At 38.0% G+C, this 13,616-nt stretch overlaps 2 protein-coding genes across 2 annotated transcripts; both read right to left on the bottom strand.

Annotated features, from left to right (window-relative positions):
- Positions 1-5,941: 5,941 nt before the first annotated feature.
- Positions 5,942-6,550, bottom strand: LOC117305708 (leucine-rich repeat-containing protein 31-like). The gene has a single exon (XM_033790579.1). The coding sequence runs from the start codon at positions 6,548-6,550 to the stop codon at positions 5,942-5,944; it is 609 nt and encodes a 202-aa protein (XP_033646470.1).
- A 120-nt stretch (positions 6,551-6,670) lies between these two features.
- LOC117305713 (NLR family CARD domain-containing protein 4-like) lies at positions 6,671-8,473 on the bottom strand. Its single transcript, XM_033790583.1, has one exon. The coding sequence runs from the start codon at positions 8,389-8,391 to the stop codon at positions 6,700-6,702; it is 1,692 nt and encodes a 563-aa protein (XP_033646474.1). The 5' UTR covers positions 8,392-8,473; the 3' UTR covers positions 6,671-6,699.
- Positions 8,474-13,616: the final 5,143 nt, after the last annotated feature.

Genomic DNA, 13,616 nt, shown 5'->3' with positions numbered 1-13,616 from the left:
AGGCTGTACACTCCCTAGTATGTAAGGAGTTGAAAAACAGAGCAGTGATAAATATTAATGCTTATTGAGCATCAACATTTGTGGACACATCGCCATAGAAATGTCCATCATTATTATTATTGTGAAAATTGTGGTGAGTAAAAACCAAATTTCCAATACTAAAAAGAAAAATAGAAAATATACTCCTACAAAACCTAAAAATTGAAGGACTACGTTTTGGGATTGATTGGACAAAACCAAATTTAATGTAAATGTTTGTTTTTTATTTTATCTTGAGGCTAGTTCCAACTGCCCTTAGAAATAACAACTATTAACTATTACAATATTCAAGAAGACAGTTTCAGATGAACTCTGTTCAAAATACTTTTAATATTTATATTTATTCATTTTTCTCTGTTGAAATCTTGGATCATCCAAAGTTGTCCAGGGTTTTAAATTGATTACAGTTAAACTATTTCATTGATAAAGTTATAATTATTTCAACTCAATTTTATTAATGATTTGTCCATGCTTAATGAAAACCTGTTTGATACCAACTAGACTATAACTTTGGCACTTTGTATACATTACACAACATGCTCAACCAAGCACAAGTATCTGTGCAAGAAATAAGAAACCTGTGAATGGTATCATCAGAGTTATGAGAAAAAAGCACCAAACCCAATTATATGTTTCCAATGTTTTACAGCTTCAGATTTCTGACTCAAGAACAAAACTTATTTTTGTATCTGTACAACAAAACTTTTTTTTGTATCTGTTTAATTATATATATCAAATAATAAACCACAATTATATATATATATATAAAAATAAGGAAATCTAGCATTTTCGGAACACAATATTCAGGGGATGTTTTCCAGCATAACCATCTTTATACCATGCACGTTAGGTGTAAATCTCTGAACAATAATGTTTCCAATCTTAACAAAAAGTGACACAGTTTCAACAAAAATCAAAATTAGTAATCTTACCAAAATTATGCACACCCTTTGAACTGGTTTGGTTATGGGAAATATTAACAACCAAGATTTAATACTTTAGGCATCAATGTTTGATGAAAGGTTTAGATTGATAGTCCAGCAGGAAGGTATTCCCATAAACTTTGTTTATTAATCATTTTCAATTTGCTTGGTAAACTGCACATGAATTAATTTCAAACAATTTGACATTAAAGCTTAAAATGGTCTTTTCCATGTGTATGAAGCTCAAATATGAATTTGAGTGACATCAGGGTCATTCTTTGCAGACCCGGTCACAATAACAAAGTTGGTTTATTATTTCTTTTTATAAATACCCAGGTAGCACTATCTTTTGGAGTTTTAGTTGAAATGTTCATAATTTTGCACATTGGGCGTCTTTTTAAGATGGAATGACCCATTAGAAATACTCATTCATAAATACCCCAGACAGTTTCGCTATTCCTATTAGTGGAAAGTGCGTCACGTGGGGGTGTTTAAACGATTGACATGACCAGCTGGAGCTGTTTATAACCGGTAATAGCATTTGTGCGGTTTGGCCCACAATCATGTTCCCCAAGGTGACCGATCTCCGCGCGCCATTTTAGCCCATGGATACGAGAATGCATTACTATGCGCACAAATGCATATCCAAAAACTGTCTCATAAAAATGCATCACATGTACAGAGCTCAGACATCGGAAAACAGATAAGTTTTTACAGAGTTTCCTACTTAATTACGAAGAGGAATAAACAGTAGTGACTCGTTCTGAAACATCCGTTAAAAACCGGCAGGGTCGTGGTCGTTTATTACACGGCCAAGACCCTACCAGTTTTAAACAGCCGTTACAGACCTTGTCACTACCCTTTTATTCCCTTATTATTTTAACAAAGTGAACAATTTTCTTTGAATATTCACAAACCAAATCATACATAGGAAAAGATCAATTAAGTTATGCCAATATTCATCTTGTTTACATAATGCGTTATGTAAACTCGATGAATTGTAATGTGTTCCAGACTTAGACAAATAAATGAATATTTGGCTATACAAATAGTCAATGTAACAATGTTTACAAAATAATACTCTTTTGCATTCAATTGCATCTCCTGGCAGGCAAGATGCTTCACTGTTCATATAAGATATATGACATGTTTGATCATGATTGTATTGTATTGGTCTTATTTATTCAGGGACTTCATCAGTGATTCCACTGTTCTCCCTGATGGGACCCCAAGACATACAATAAAAACTATACAAGAGAAACTGTACATGACCACTGTTAAAATTAAACAGTACATTATGTAGTTATAGGGAAATATTGCACTAAATATAAAACAACTTATCATAAATGAGAAGAACACAGTTTGAGATGTACAGCTTTTTATAATTATACCAAAAGTTGATAACAATTGTTACCTTCCAATCCTCATCAAATGTTAGATTTATTCCACGGTGAGCTATGTACAATTTGTGCCTGCAGAATGTCCAGGCTCTTTGACACTGTTGTTAATGTGAGAAGTCATGAGTAATCTAACAACAAGGTTTGTTATATTATTTGTCTCATCCAGTATAAATGACCATAGTTTAAGATCCATATCCCATCAGGCCTGATACTTCACGGAGGCAACGGAGGCGATTGTCTCCATTGCCCCTTGCCATTGCCTTGGTGCCCTTGAAATGCTCCAGTAGAAATTTACAATTTCCTCATAGGGTGCCCTTTACCAAAGAGAAAATGCCTTGGTGCCCTTGCCCTTTCAAAAACGAAGCATACAGGCCTGTCCCATAATATAGATAAGTTCTTAATAAATACAAAAATATACTATACATTGCAATATTTCAGTGGTTTATGAAATGAGTTTATTTACATTTAAGCGCCATCATGCCCCTCAGTTCATGGTTTGAACCTAAGGAACTGTTGCTCTTGCACTGACGTCATACGTGACTACTCTCTACCCATGGGAACTTGACACAAAACTGTGTGACCAATTTGGGTAATGTCTTCATCAATTGGGTCAATTAAGGTACAATCTCTGATATACCTAAAGACACATTGTATTGCGCTGCGATGTACTGGCATTTACACTGATTTAGGGTCAGTCAACTTCCTCTAATGATTACAGACAATGATTGTGTTATTAAAGACACAAAACAATCAAAGCAAATTGCAAAGGTGTTTCTCTTTTAACTTATCAGATGACATTTAGTGATGACTTCCTGTACTAAACTGGAAGTAATCAAGTTGATACATTGCCAAAATATTATTATGATTTTGTTCATTTTGAGAGAAAAGAAAATGTAATCCTATTGGCGGAACTCGGCCATGCAACTTTGACGGTTTAGTATGTTGTGTGTTTCTGGCTGAAACTGCTAGTCATTTATGTAGTGTTGCTAACATTAGACCTACACATGATTATTACTTGAATTTTGTTTTTAACTGCATGAGGTGTACAGAAAACTTGTTAAAACCATAAAGTCAGCTAAAAATGAAAAGGTCACCAATGCGTTGGGTCAAAGTTAAGATTCAGAGGGAGCATAACACTCAGTGACAGGGTTCATACTTGAGCAGTTTTCTCAAGTTCAACTTCTGGAAGAGACAACCCAAGACTTCAAGGGATAATGCATCGTTGGATTGCGAAGTAAATTCATTCTGATCCAACAGTCTACAATAAACATGATGAGTTTCATTCACTCAACTAAAGGAAGTACACAGTTGTGCAGAGAAATGACAGACTCAATGACATGACAGATTCACATCTGTGAGTAATTCAGAATGAGTTACAATTGCAACAAATGAGGAGTCTACAATGACATTCTTATGGGATAAGGCTTTGTCTAGAATGTTTGAAATTGTTGTTAACACATTTTATCTTTCAGGATAAAATGCTTGATACATGGGGCCAAAGTGTAGTTACACACGGTGCGGTTTATTGGGCGGTCGCCTTCTTCTACGAGACTTGGGCAACTAGTGACATTAATTGTTCACACTAATATTACAAGCTGTAGTCCATGCAGCGACCGAGGAGGGAATTACGTCGTCCAGCCAGGCTACGTGGGACTGTGATGGCGACTCCGTCAATAATGTTAATACTAGTGGTGGCGTTGGGCCTCTTTGTGGCATAGATTTTGGGACGCGGCCAGTCCCAATTCCTCAGTTGGGCCTGACCAAGTTTACTCCACTTGGGTTCCATGTTCCTCAAGCCATCAAGGACAAAATTTGGGAAGGGACGTTTGTTGATTTTTCTTTGTTGTACAAAGACAACGCCAATGGGGTCATGGCGAGAGCTCCCGATCAGAATAACTTGCAGTTTGTAATGGAGGGCAATCAGTTCGTCATAAAAAAGCCAAACATCCTACGCGCTGTGCAGAGTTGTTGAAGTATGCGGAGATAATTCGCACTGCATCAATTCAATATCCTGGTTTGGGCTGGCGAACATATGACGAGCAATTTCGTCTAAAGCAAGAATCTTATCCGGGGCGATCGTGGGGCAACCTCGATACTGAATTATGGTTAACAGTAGCCGCTGTTTCAACTCCATTCACCTCAAACTCCAATGTTTCTTGGCGTGCAACTGCACATAATAATAATGGGCACAATCATGTTGTTCAACCGCCTAGGCCTGGTTTGTGTTTTGCGTTCAACAGCGCTACTGGGTGTCACTTTGGTGCATGTAGGTTTGCGCACAGTTGTAGCAAATGTCGGCGTTTTGGTCATGGCGCAGTTAGTTGCCGTAACGCTGGGCAATTCAGCTACATGTAATTCCCCGTGAGCTCCCCCGCAAAGTGTAAACCAGGCTTTCGCGCACAATTGGGAAGCGGGCAAGTTGCTAAATCGGCATCACAGCAGGCTCATAAGCCAAATCCAGGGGGCGCTCTAGCGAAAGGAATTAATTATTCTTTTCGTTCTCCCAACTCCAATTAACTGTGCTATTTTGGATTTATGGTTGACAGTGTACCCGTTAACTGGAGATGCAGGGATTTTGCGGTCTGGTTTTTCTAAAGGTTTTTCATTATGTTTTGATGGACCGCGCGTCCCCTGTGATTCAGGTTGTTTGGCCTCGGCTGCCGAGCGCCCTCAAGTGGTGAAAGAGAAGTTAGCAAAGGAGATTAACTTAGGGTGTATTGCTGGTCCATTTATCAACTTGCAATGTTCTCCATTGGGCTTGTTGCCATGTTCTCCCTGTGGGACGCGTTTGGCGTTTTTTTACGGGATTCACACAGTGTTTCTGTTTTGGGGGTTATAGTTGCAAGTAAATGTACTTTGTCAAATTATTTCTTTCACTTTGTACACCTTGTTCAAGGAACTTACACGCCCATTCGTAATATTGAGTTAAAGTATTGTAACAATAAGTTGTGTTAGCGCTCTGAGGTTCCCTAGGGGCCAAGTCTGACCTCATGTCTCAAGGTGGAATTTTACAACTTAATTAATTGATTGATGGGTTAACCTCATTGTGTAAGGTATGACTAGTTTCAATAATTGTTTTAGTGCATTCTGACTGTGTGCCCACGTGATTGGAGTCAGGTGGGCATGCAGATTAATGTTTGGCCAGGTGCCAGTTAACAAATATAACATTTGTGTGCCAAATAAGTAATAGGGGCGTGGTGCCCATTAATGGTTGTGTCACGTGTACATTGGAAGAAGAAGCCATGTTGGCCAGATTTGTTGTGGTGTGGCAATTGTTTGCCAATTAATTACTTCGGGCATGGTGCCCAGTAATGGTTGAGGTCACGTGTTCATGGGAAGAAGACTCCAGGTACTAGGCAAATTTGATGAGTGTTATGTGGGCAGAAGAAGCCAAGTACTGGCCAAACAATTGTGGGGTCATGTGTACCAGAAGCTATTTTTATGTGTGTGACTGGCTAGTCATAAGTTTTTCGGCAACCTTCACAATTTTTGTTTTGGAAAGAAAACAGTTTTCAGAGGCTGTGGCAATCAATCAAAATATAATTTGTCTGCTTGTTTTATTCCTATCTGTGTGGTTGTCTACCACAAGAACAATATGGGCGAATCCAAGCCGATTGATGCATTAATGTGCTGCTTATCTTTTGTAAAGTAACTCATTCTGAGCCTCTTGAGGTGTTTGGTCATTAGCTTCAAATGAGGCGCCCAGAATGATGCACAGCCAAACAATGGATCATTTCTTGAGAGATCTAGATGATTCAGATTAGGCATGTCACTCACTGACTCAGCAATGGGCTCCATATCAACACCTGTCAGATTACACTTCATCAGTGTCAGTGCCTTAAGGTGGTTCATTTTCTTCAAATGCTGAGCCCACAACAGTGCACAGCCACCCAATGCATCATTATCCACGAGGTTCAGATAAGCCAGAGTTTGAATGCCACTCAGTGCCACAGCAATGGGCTCAATATCAGCATCTCGCAATTTGCATCCACACAATGTCACCATCTCAAGGTGTCTCATTCCCTTCAAGTGCTGAGCCCACATCTCTGCACAACCACCCAAGTCTTCATTCAGTGACAGACCAAGATTAACCAGAGTAGACACACCACTCAGTGCCACAGCAATGGGCTCAATATCTGTACCTTGCAGTGAACAGTTTTGCAAGTCAATATCTTGAAGGCATTCCATTTTCCCCAGTTCAGGACCCCAAATGGATGCACAGCCACCCAATGCTCTATTCAATAATACATTTAGATCAACCAGAGTGTCACCCATTGACTTCGCAATGGGTGACACATCTTGAGCTACCAGTGAACAATCACTAAAGTCCAGCTCCTTCAGGCTTTCAATTCCATCAATTGAGCAGCCAACAATGACACAGAGCCACCCAAGGCTTCATTCCATGAGAGGTCTAGCTCAGTCAATGTTGATGGACTTGCCAATGATGATAGGATTTGATTGGTATTGTCGGCAGTTAATGAGCTGTCTCTCAGACCCAGAGATTGTAAATTGGTCATTAGTTTTATTGACTTTGCCAAATCATCCCCAAACCTCGGGAAATTAAAATAAAACACATCCAAACGTTTAGCCTTTGTGAAATAATCATTTCCTCTGCTGATGGCTGCCACTTGGTTCAGAAAATGAAAGAATGCATTTGTACTATCATTATTCCACATGGAAAGTATAACACTAACAGTCAGAATTGAACTGATAACATTTGCTGGTGGCAGTTCCTGTGACTGACTCTCGAAATAACAAATAACGACAAGTTCCGAATTCATGCCTTGATGCACCTTCTGTAAAATACGACTTGTACATGCCACATTGTCTCCACAACAAAACCGGAGCAGATAATCATATCGTGAAGAATCTGCCAACTTAACAGCTGCCTGATCTAGGATTCTGTTAAACTTTCTTCTATTTGTCCAGCTATTTATCAAGCTTTGCCAGTACATCGCTGCGCAATACTCCAGAAATGTGTGGTGCATAAAAGACACTCTTTGATAGGTAACAAGCCCATCAATGACCATCTCACTAGTGAGGACACCTGCATTAATTGCTGCATCTAACGCACTCTTTTTAAAGTCCCCTTCTCTAAAGGCAAATGACTGATCTTTAGAAAGGAGACTACCTAGAGCAACCTTTCCAATAGAAATCAAAATCTTAGATATTGCAGCGTCTTTGATGTCTCTTGTTTTTCTTTTGAATATGTAATTCAGTGCTTTGTTATACAGTCGTGTCATTGTGTCTGGGAGGGTGTTCTCTGTGCTCCCCATCAGCAAACACATGAGCAGCAGTAGCATGGGACTCTTTGCCAAATCAGACAAGGTTTCTGATTGTTTTATCTGATCTGTAAGCTTGCTAGCCTTGACATGATCATCAGGGAAGAATTTATTCACATATTCCTCTTTATCTGTATCGGAAAACCCCTCAACTCTCACATGAGCATAGGGCTTTTCAACCAATGATTTGTTGACTAATTTGTCAAGGGGAGGACGGGATGTAATAACTACCCAACATTCTGGGCCCAGCTTTCGATTCAGAATATTGAGAATCGAACCAAATGAGGATGTGTCAAGCAGATAAAATTTAAATTCATCAAATCCATCCAAGAGAATCAATACTTTGTCTTGGTTCTTGTCAACAAACTCTTTCAAGGCAGATTGATCTACACAGTCTTTGGTCAGAAGCTTTTCACTAAAGATGGCATCTTCTAAGTTGCTACTTTGTTGCAATGAATGCATTTTTAAAGCAAAAACAAGTTTGAACTTATTGAGTGTCTCACTGTTGCCCATTGCCCAATCATAAGCAATTTTGTCAATTAGGGTTGTCTTGCCAATTCCTGCTGATCCGCTTACAACAATACGTTTGATTGGATAACCCTCCCTGGTCTGAAAGTGGAAAATCTCTTCATATGAATTAATTTTCTTGTGTTGAATCTTCCCACTTTTGTCAACTAGTTCATCTAAACATAGCTTAGTGTAGATGTCCATTATGTGTCTCTTACTATCATCAACCAATGGGAGCATCTGTACATAGCTACCTGTACTTGTGTACTTTTTTATCAGTGCCTTGTTAGCCGTTTGTCCAACAGCTTGAACTTGATCTGGGTCTGGTTTTCCTGTTACAAAACATAAAAATATAACAAAAAAATTCATCACTAACATGATTACACTCACAACACATGTCCTTTGAATAATCTGTTCAATTCACAAAATTTAACAATTTTTTTTGTGACAGATACACACCAGCTGGTTTTCACCTCTGAGTTCAAGTGAACGTGTTTTAGGAGGACCACAGAGCTGGATTTTATTTATATTCTTTCCTCTTTTCAAATTCCTTTTCGCCAGTCATGTGATTGCCAACCATGTGACAATCATTATGCAATGGATGTCTGAGCTATGGTGTCTCAAAGTAGAATTTTCTTTTTGGTAGCAAATTTCTTTGACATGAGTGGTTTCGTATCATATCATTTCAACACATTTTACTGAATAAGTTGACATGGAGAGATATAACTTAAGTTTCATGGCACTCACTAAGCACCATACATGTAGTTTCCATACCCTACAACCTCTTCCAACTTGATCAAAAGTTATTTGTGTGGCATTTAAAGCAGAGAACTGTATCAAGAGCCTTTGATTAAGGATTCCTCTTTGTACTATAATAACCTCCATGCTAAGATGAATGTGTATAATACCTGGTACACTCTGATTACCTGGTAGGTTCACTGTAGTTTTTTTAGCAGGACCAAAGAAGACAGCACCAGGATTCACGATTGATAAGTTTTGTACATGTACATCTGTCTGTGGATGGTTAGGACTGGCACTAGATGATTGGTGGCTGGCTTGATGTTGCTGAAGATCATGTTCAATATCTGATGACAGATTAAACTTCTATTTAGGTTCACATTCCAGGGAGTGACACTCGTACTTGCTTATTTCAGTATTTGTAAACATTTTTCCAGCTCTTCTGCAACACTTGATTTTAGTATTTTCCTGCTCAGAGGAAGGATACTTATCATAGCCAAGGGCATTCTTGACTTGACAATTTGCGTTATACTTGAATGTCTTGTCATGAATAATGACACCATGTGCCATTTAGACTTTGCTTCAAGTAAAAAATATTGATGTTAAGTTTTCCTTAGCAGTAATACTTGGCCTATACATGTTGTAAATATTAAAGTCAATTTGTGCTCGGAATATTAACTCAAGTTTTTCCCGACTAAAGATTGACACGAAAATTTCACATTAAAATTCCTGACTTTACCCCTTTCACAAATGTTATCATCAGTGTTTGATAAAAAAAACAATATTTTAACTTTGAAGCTATTGTGATGAATAGTTTTAAGCCCTAAACCATATCGGACCACATAATGGCAGTGAGCTCTGTTTGGTTCAGTCAAGATTAGTTTTTCAATTCACAAAGTGGAAACAAATCTTTACCTCTTTACATCTTTTGATAACATCTGGGGCTGATTTCACAAAGAGCTAAGATTGCTCTTAACTGCAAATCAATTGTAGATGCTAAGTAAAGTGTGATGTCACAATGCAAATCACTATGGTGATACTGACAATTTGTCTTGCGATGAATTTTATTGCTGTATGAAATCGGTCCCATCACATAAGTTTGACTTGCTTCAAAAAATCCAAACAGACATTTTTTTTTTAAAAATATTATAATTATGTTCATTTAAATCCATTTGATGTTTGGAATTGTTTGTCTGTCAGACTTTCTATGCACCACAGACTACATAAAAAGTAAAGTTTGTCCTGATCCAACATGGCTCATCAGGCCATCGGCTAAAACTGGTTGCCTTGGCATTCAACGACTAAGACTATTAATATTCCTCCTGGACAAGATGCCAGTCTATCGCAGCTTACTCCACAGCTCTCGCCGTTACCCACTGTGTACTCCCGGGTGGAGAGGAGCAAATATGATAAAGTGCCTTGCTCAAGGACTGAAATCTTGCAATTGACCAGGCCAGGATTTGAGTCCTCATTCTATAAATAACAGAATTTGGGTCCAACGCCCTACACTGCTCGGCCCAACATCCTGATCACGGACTGCATACATAGATTAATTATTGAATATGAATATTAATATGAAGAAATTAAAACCATAAAAGTTTTAAAAATCAAAATTACCTGTTTCATCTTGTGATAGACGTAACTTCTTTTGCCCACTTTGCAAACCAGGTCTTGGACTCTCTGGAAGAATTTAGAGCCATAAAGTATGTTAAAAAAACTTAAAGCGCAACAATCAGCATTGTAGCTAGGTCAAATTGAGTATTGGCTAAAGCATGCCTTGTATTAATTGCACTTCACGTAAAATAAGATTTGGTAAAATTAATTGTCCAATTCTAAATCCAATATTGAAATATTTACCTCTTTTTTTGCCTGATGAATTCTTTTGCTCCATGCTGCGTCTTCCTCACCACCTTTATGATCTAACGACATTGTGAAAAACAACTTTACTGTTTGTTTTAAGTACAGAAGTCTAGCATTTAATAGCATTAAGCAAAGTGTATTTGGGTTACCATAGTCACTTAATTTTACATTTTTGGTTTCACTCCAGATATTTTTTTTTTTTAGAATGTTGCATCACTTTTTTCAAGATATCACTGCATCACACAGATATACTTAAACATCAAGGAAAAACCTAGCATTTGTTAATATGAACATAGCCATTCAATAGCCAAACTTAAATTTGTTTGAGGGATGTAAGCTCTTTCATGTGAACTTGTTTAATTCATGGGATCTTATAGGTGCGTTGAGTTATGAGGCGTTTAAAATGGCACGAGAGCATTGTTCGTCAAAGGTTCAGGTGCGCATAACATGACGCGCCAACGAGATCCCAATTTTTCTTTTTACTTTTGTTATAAGCCCAACTGGAGGTTTCAAAAAATGTTTTACTTTTGGTAACTCCAAAACCGAAAGCGTCATCAAACTAAAATTTTGGACTTATTCATTTTGGTATGATGGTGCATCACTCTAATTTTTTAGAAGAAGATCTGCGAACCCATGAATCACACCCTCCCCCCCCCCCAATTTGGTACATTCTTACAGCCAGGGACTCTTAATAATTGGTAATTGGTAAGAATTGATGTTAGATAGGAAACAAATCATTTACACTGTACACGTTTGGTAATTGTCAGAGACCAGTGTTCACACTTGGTGTATCCCATCATAAGCATAAAATACCAAGCGGAAGCCTGTGAAAATTTGGGCTCAATTGGTCATCGAAGTTGCGTGAAAATGATGAAAGAAAAAACACCCTTGTTGGACGAATTTCTGTGCTTTCAGATAGGAATAAAAGATTTCTAGCCAGAAGTCTTTTAATATTTTAGTGAGAAATTACCTCTTTCTCAAAAACTACATAACTTCAGATGGAGTTGTTTCCCACAATGTTTTATACTATCCACAGCTCTCCAATGCTCATTACTAAGTCAGTTTGTAAGTTAATATTTGTTTTGAGTAATTACCAAAAGTTTACTTTCCTCCTACTTATAAGAACTTACATTGTCGTTCGCATATAGGGCCTGTATGTTTAATATTAAGGACTGATTTGTGTTGTGTTTAGTGTGCTAAGGTTCTTCACCTAGGGATCTGTGTCGATCATGTGATTCAAAACGACCAATCATTTTCAATTGCTGAGGGCAAGTTTTTACATTGATAGAGGTTCTTTTATTAACTCATCTTTCATTCCCCGTTTGGTACTTTCCATAAATATTTGAATGACTATGAAAATGTATGTACTTCAATCTTATATACTTAATCAATGATGGTGGATGCCCCCCCCCCCCTTCACCACCACCCTCTGGTTACACCACTACAGTTGTGTCATTATTGTTGATAATAAACCACCATTGGTCAACCAATTTTCTTGCTTTTAATATTCTGGGAGATAAAGGAACAATAAAAGTACAAACCACAAGGGGCAAAGATTGAAGAGAGAAGGGGGCATCGATTGAGTATTACTTACCAAAGACTTTGTGGTGTCTGGCGTAGTACAGACTGCAGAGATTACTTAAACCAGATCAAACTTCAATAGTGACAAGGTGAAAGATGGTAGAAAATCAAGCTTTTACGGACTTGAGATTTCAAATATCAGACGAGAAGTAGTTGAATACAAACACATGAAGTTTCCCTGTAAACATTTGAAAAATAATTGTTATTAATCAGGAAAGATTCTACCACTGTGTGGAAGAATGCACCTTCTGGCTTCATTAGGCCTACTTATATAATTACTGTGTAATAGCCTGTATGTTAAAACTGATGGAGGGGCATTGTCTCAGTCTGGATTTCCCAATTCATGTCACCTGAGCAGCTGCATCAATCATGTGATACCCGTCAACCAATCAGTTTCTGTAGTTTTATGTGATGTAATCTTTTTTGTTAATGATTTGCAATTCATATTGATAATTCCCCAAAACAATTTGTTGGATTATGAAAACTTGTGTACTTGAACTTTGACTGTTGAAACAGAACATTAGACAAAGGTACATTGGGATGAATCTGGCTGGTGCGTTGGTAACTGCGTTGGTAGGGAGTATCAAATGAAGTTACAAACAGGGACACTAGCTAGTGACAATAAGCAAACTCTGGAACCATTTTGTTTCTTAGAAACATTAGACTGAGGTACAATGGCATGAATCTGGCTGGTGCGTTGGTAACTGCGTTGGTAGGGAGTATCAAATGAAGTTACAAACAGGGACACTAGCTAGTGACAATAAGCAAACTCTGGAACCATTTTGTTTCTTAGAAACATTAGACTGAGGTACAATGGGTTGAATCTGGCTGGTGCGTTGGTAACTGCGTTGGTAGGGAGTATCAAATGATGTTACAAACAGGGACACTAGCTAGTGATAATAAGCAAACTCTGTAACCATTTTGTTTCTTAGAAACATTAGACTGAGGTACAATGGGATGAATCTGGCTGGTGCGTTGGTAACTGCGTTGGTAGGGAGTATCAAATGATGTTACAAACAGGGACACTAGCTAGTGATAATAAGCAAACTCTGTAACCATTTTGTTTCTTAGAAACATTAGACTGAGGTACAGTGGGTTGAATCTGGCTGGTGCGTTGGTAACTGCGTTGGTAGGGAGTTTCAAATGATGTTACAAACAGGGACACTAGCTAGTGATAATAAGCAAACTCTGTAACCATTTTGTTTCTTAGAAACATTAGACTGAGGTACATTGGGATGAATCTGGCTGGTGCGTTGGTAACTGCGTTGGTAGGGAGTTTCAAATGA

This window comes from Asterias rubens, unplaced genomic scaffold, assembly GCF_902459465.1.
Source record: "Asterias rubens unplaced genomic scaffold, eAstRub1.3, whole genome shotgun sequence".
In the NCBI taxonomy this organism is placed as follows: domain Eukaryota; kingdom Metazoa; phylum Echinodermata; class Asteroidea; order Forcipulatida; family Asteriidae; genus Asterias; species Asterias rubens.
Note: the sequence above shows the minus strand (reverse complement) of the source record. Positions and strands in the feature narration are given on the sequence as shown.

What these genes read in the sequence shown, in the direction of transcription:
- LOC117305713 (XM_033790583.1), bottom strand. Translation starts at nt 8,391, where the DNA reads ATGCTCCCATTGGTTGATGATAGTAAGAGACACATAATGGACATCTAC.
- LOC117305708 (XM_033790579.1), bottom strand. Translation starts at nt 6,550, where the DNA reads ATGGAATGCCTTCAAGATATTGACTTGCAAAACTGTTCACTGCAAGGT.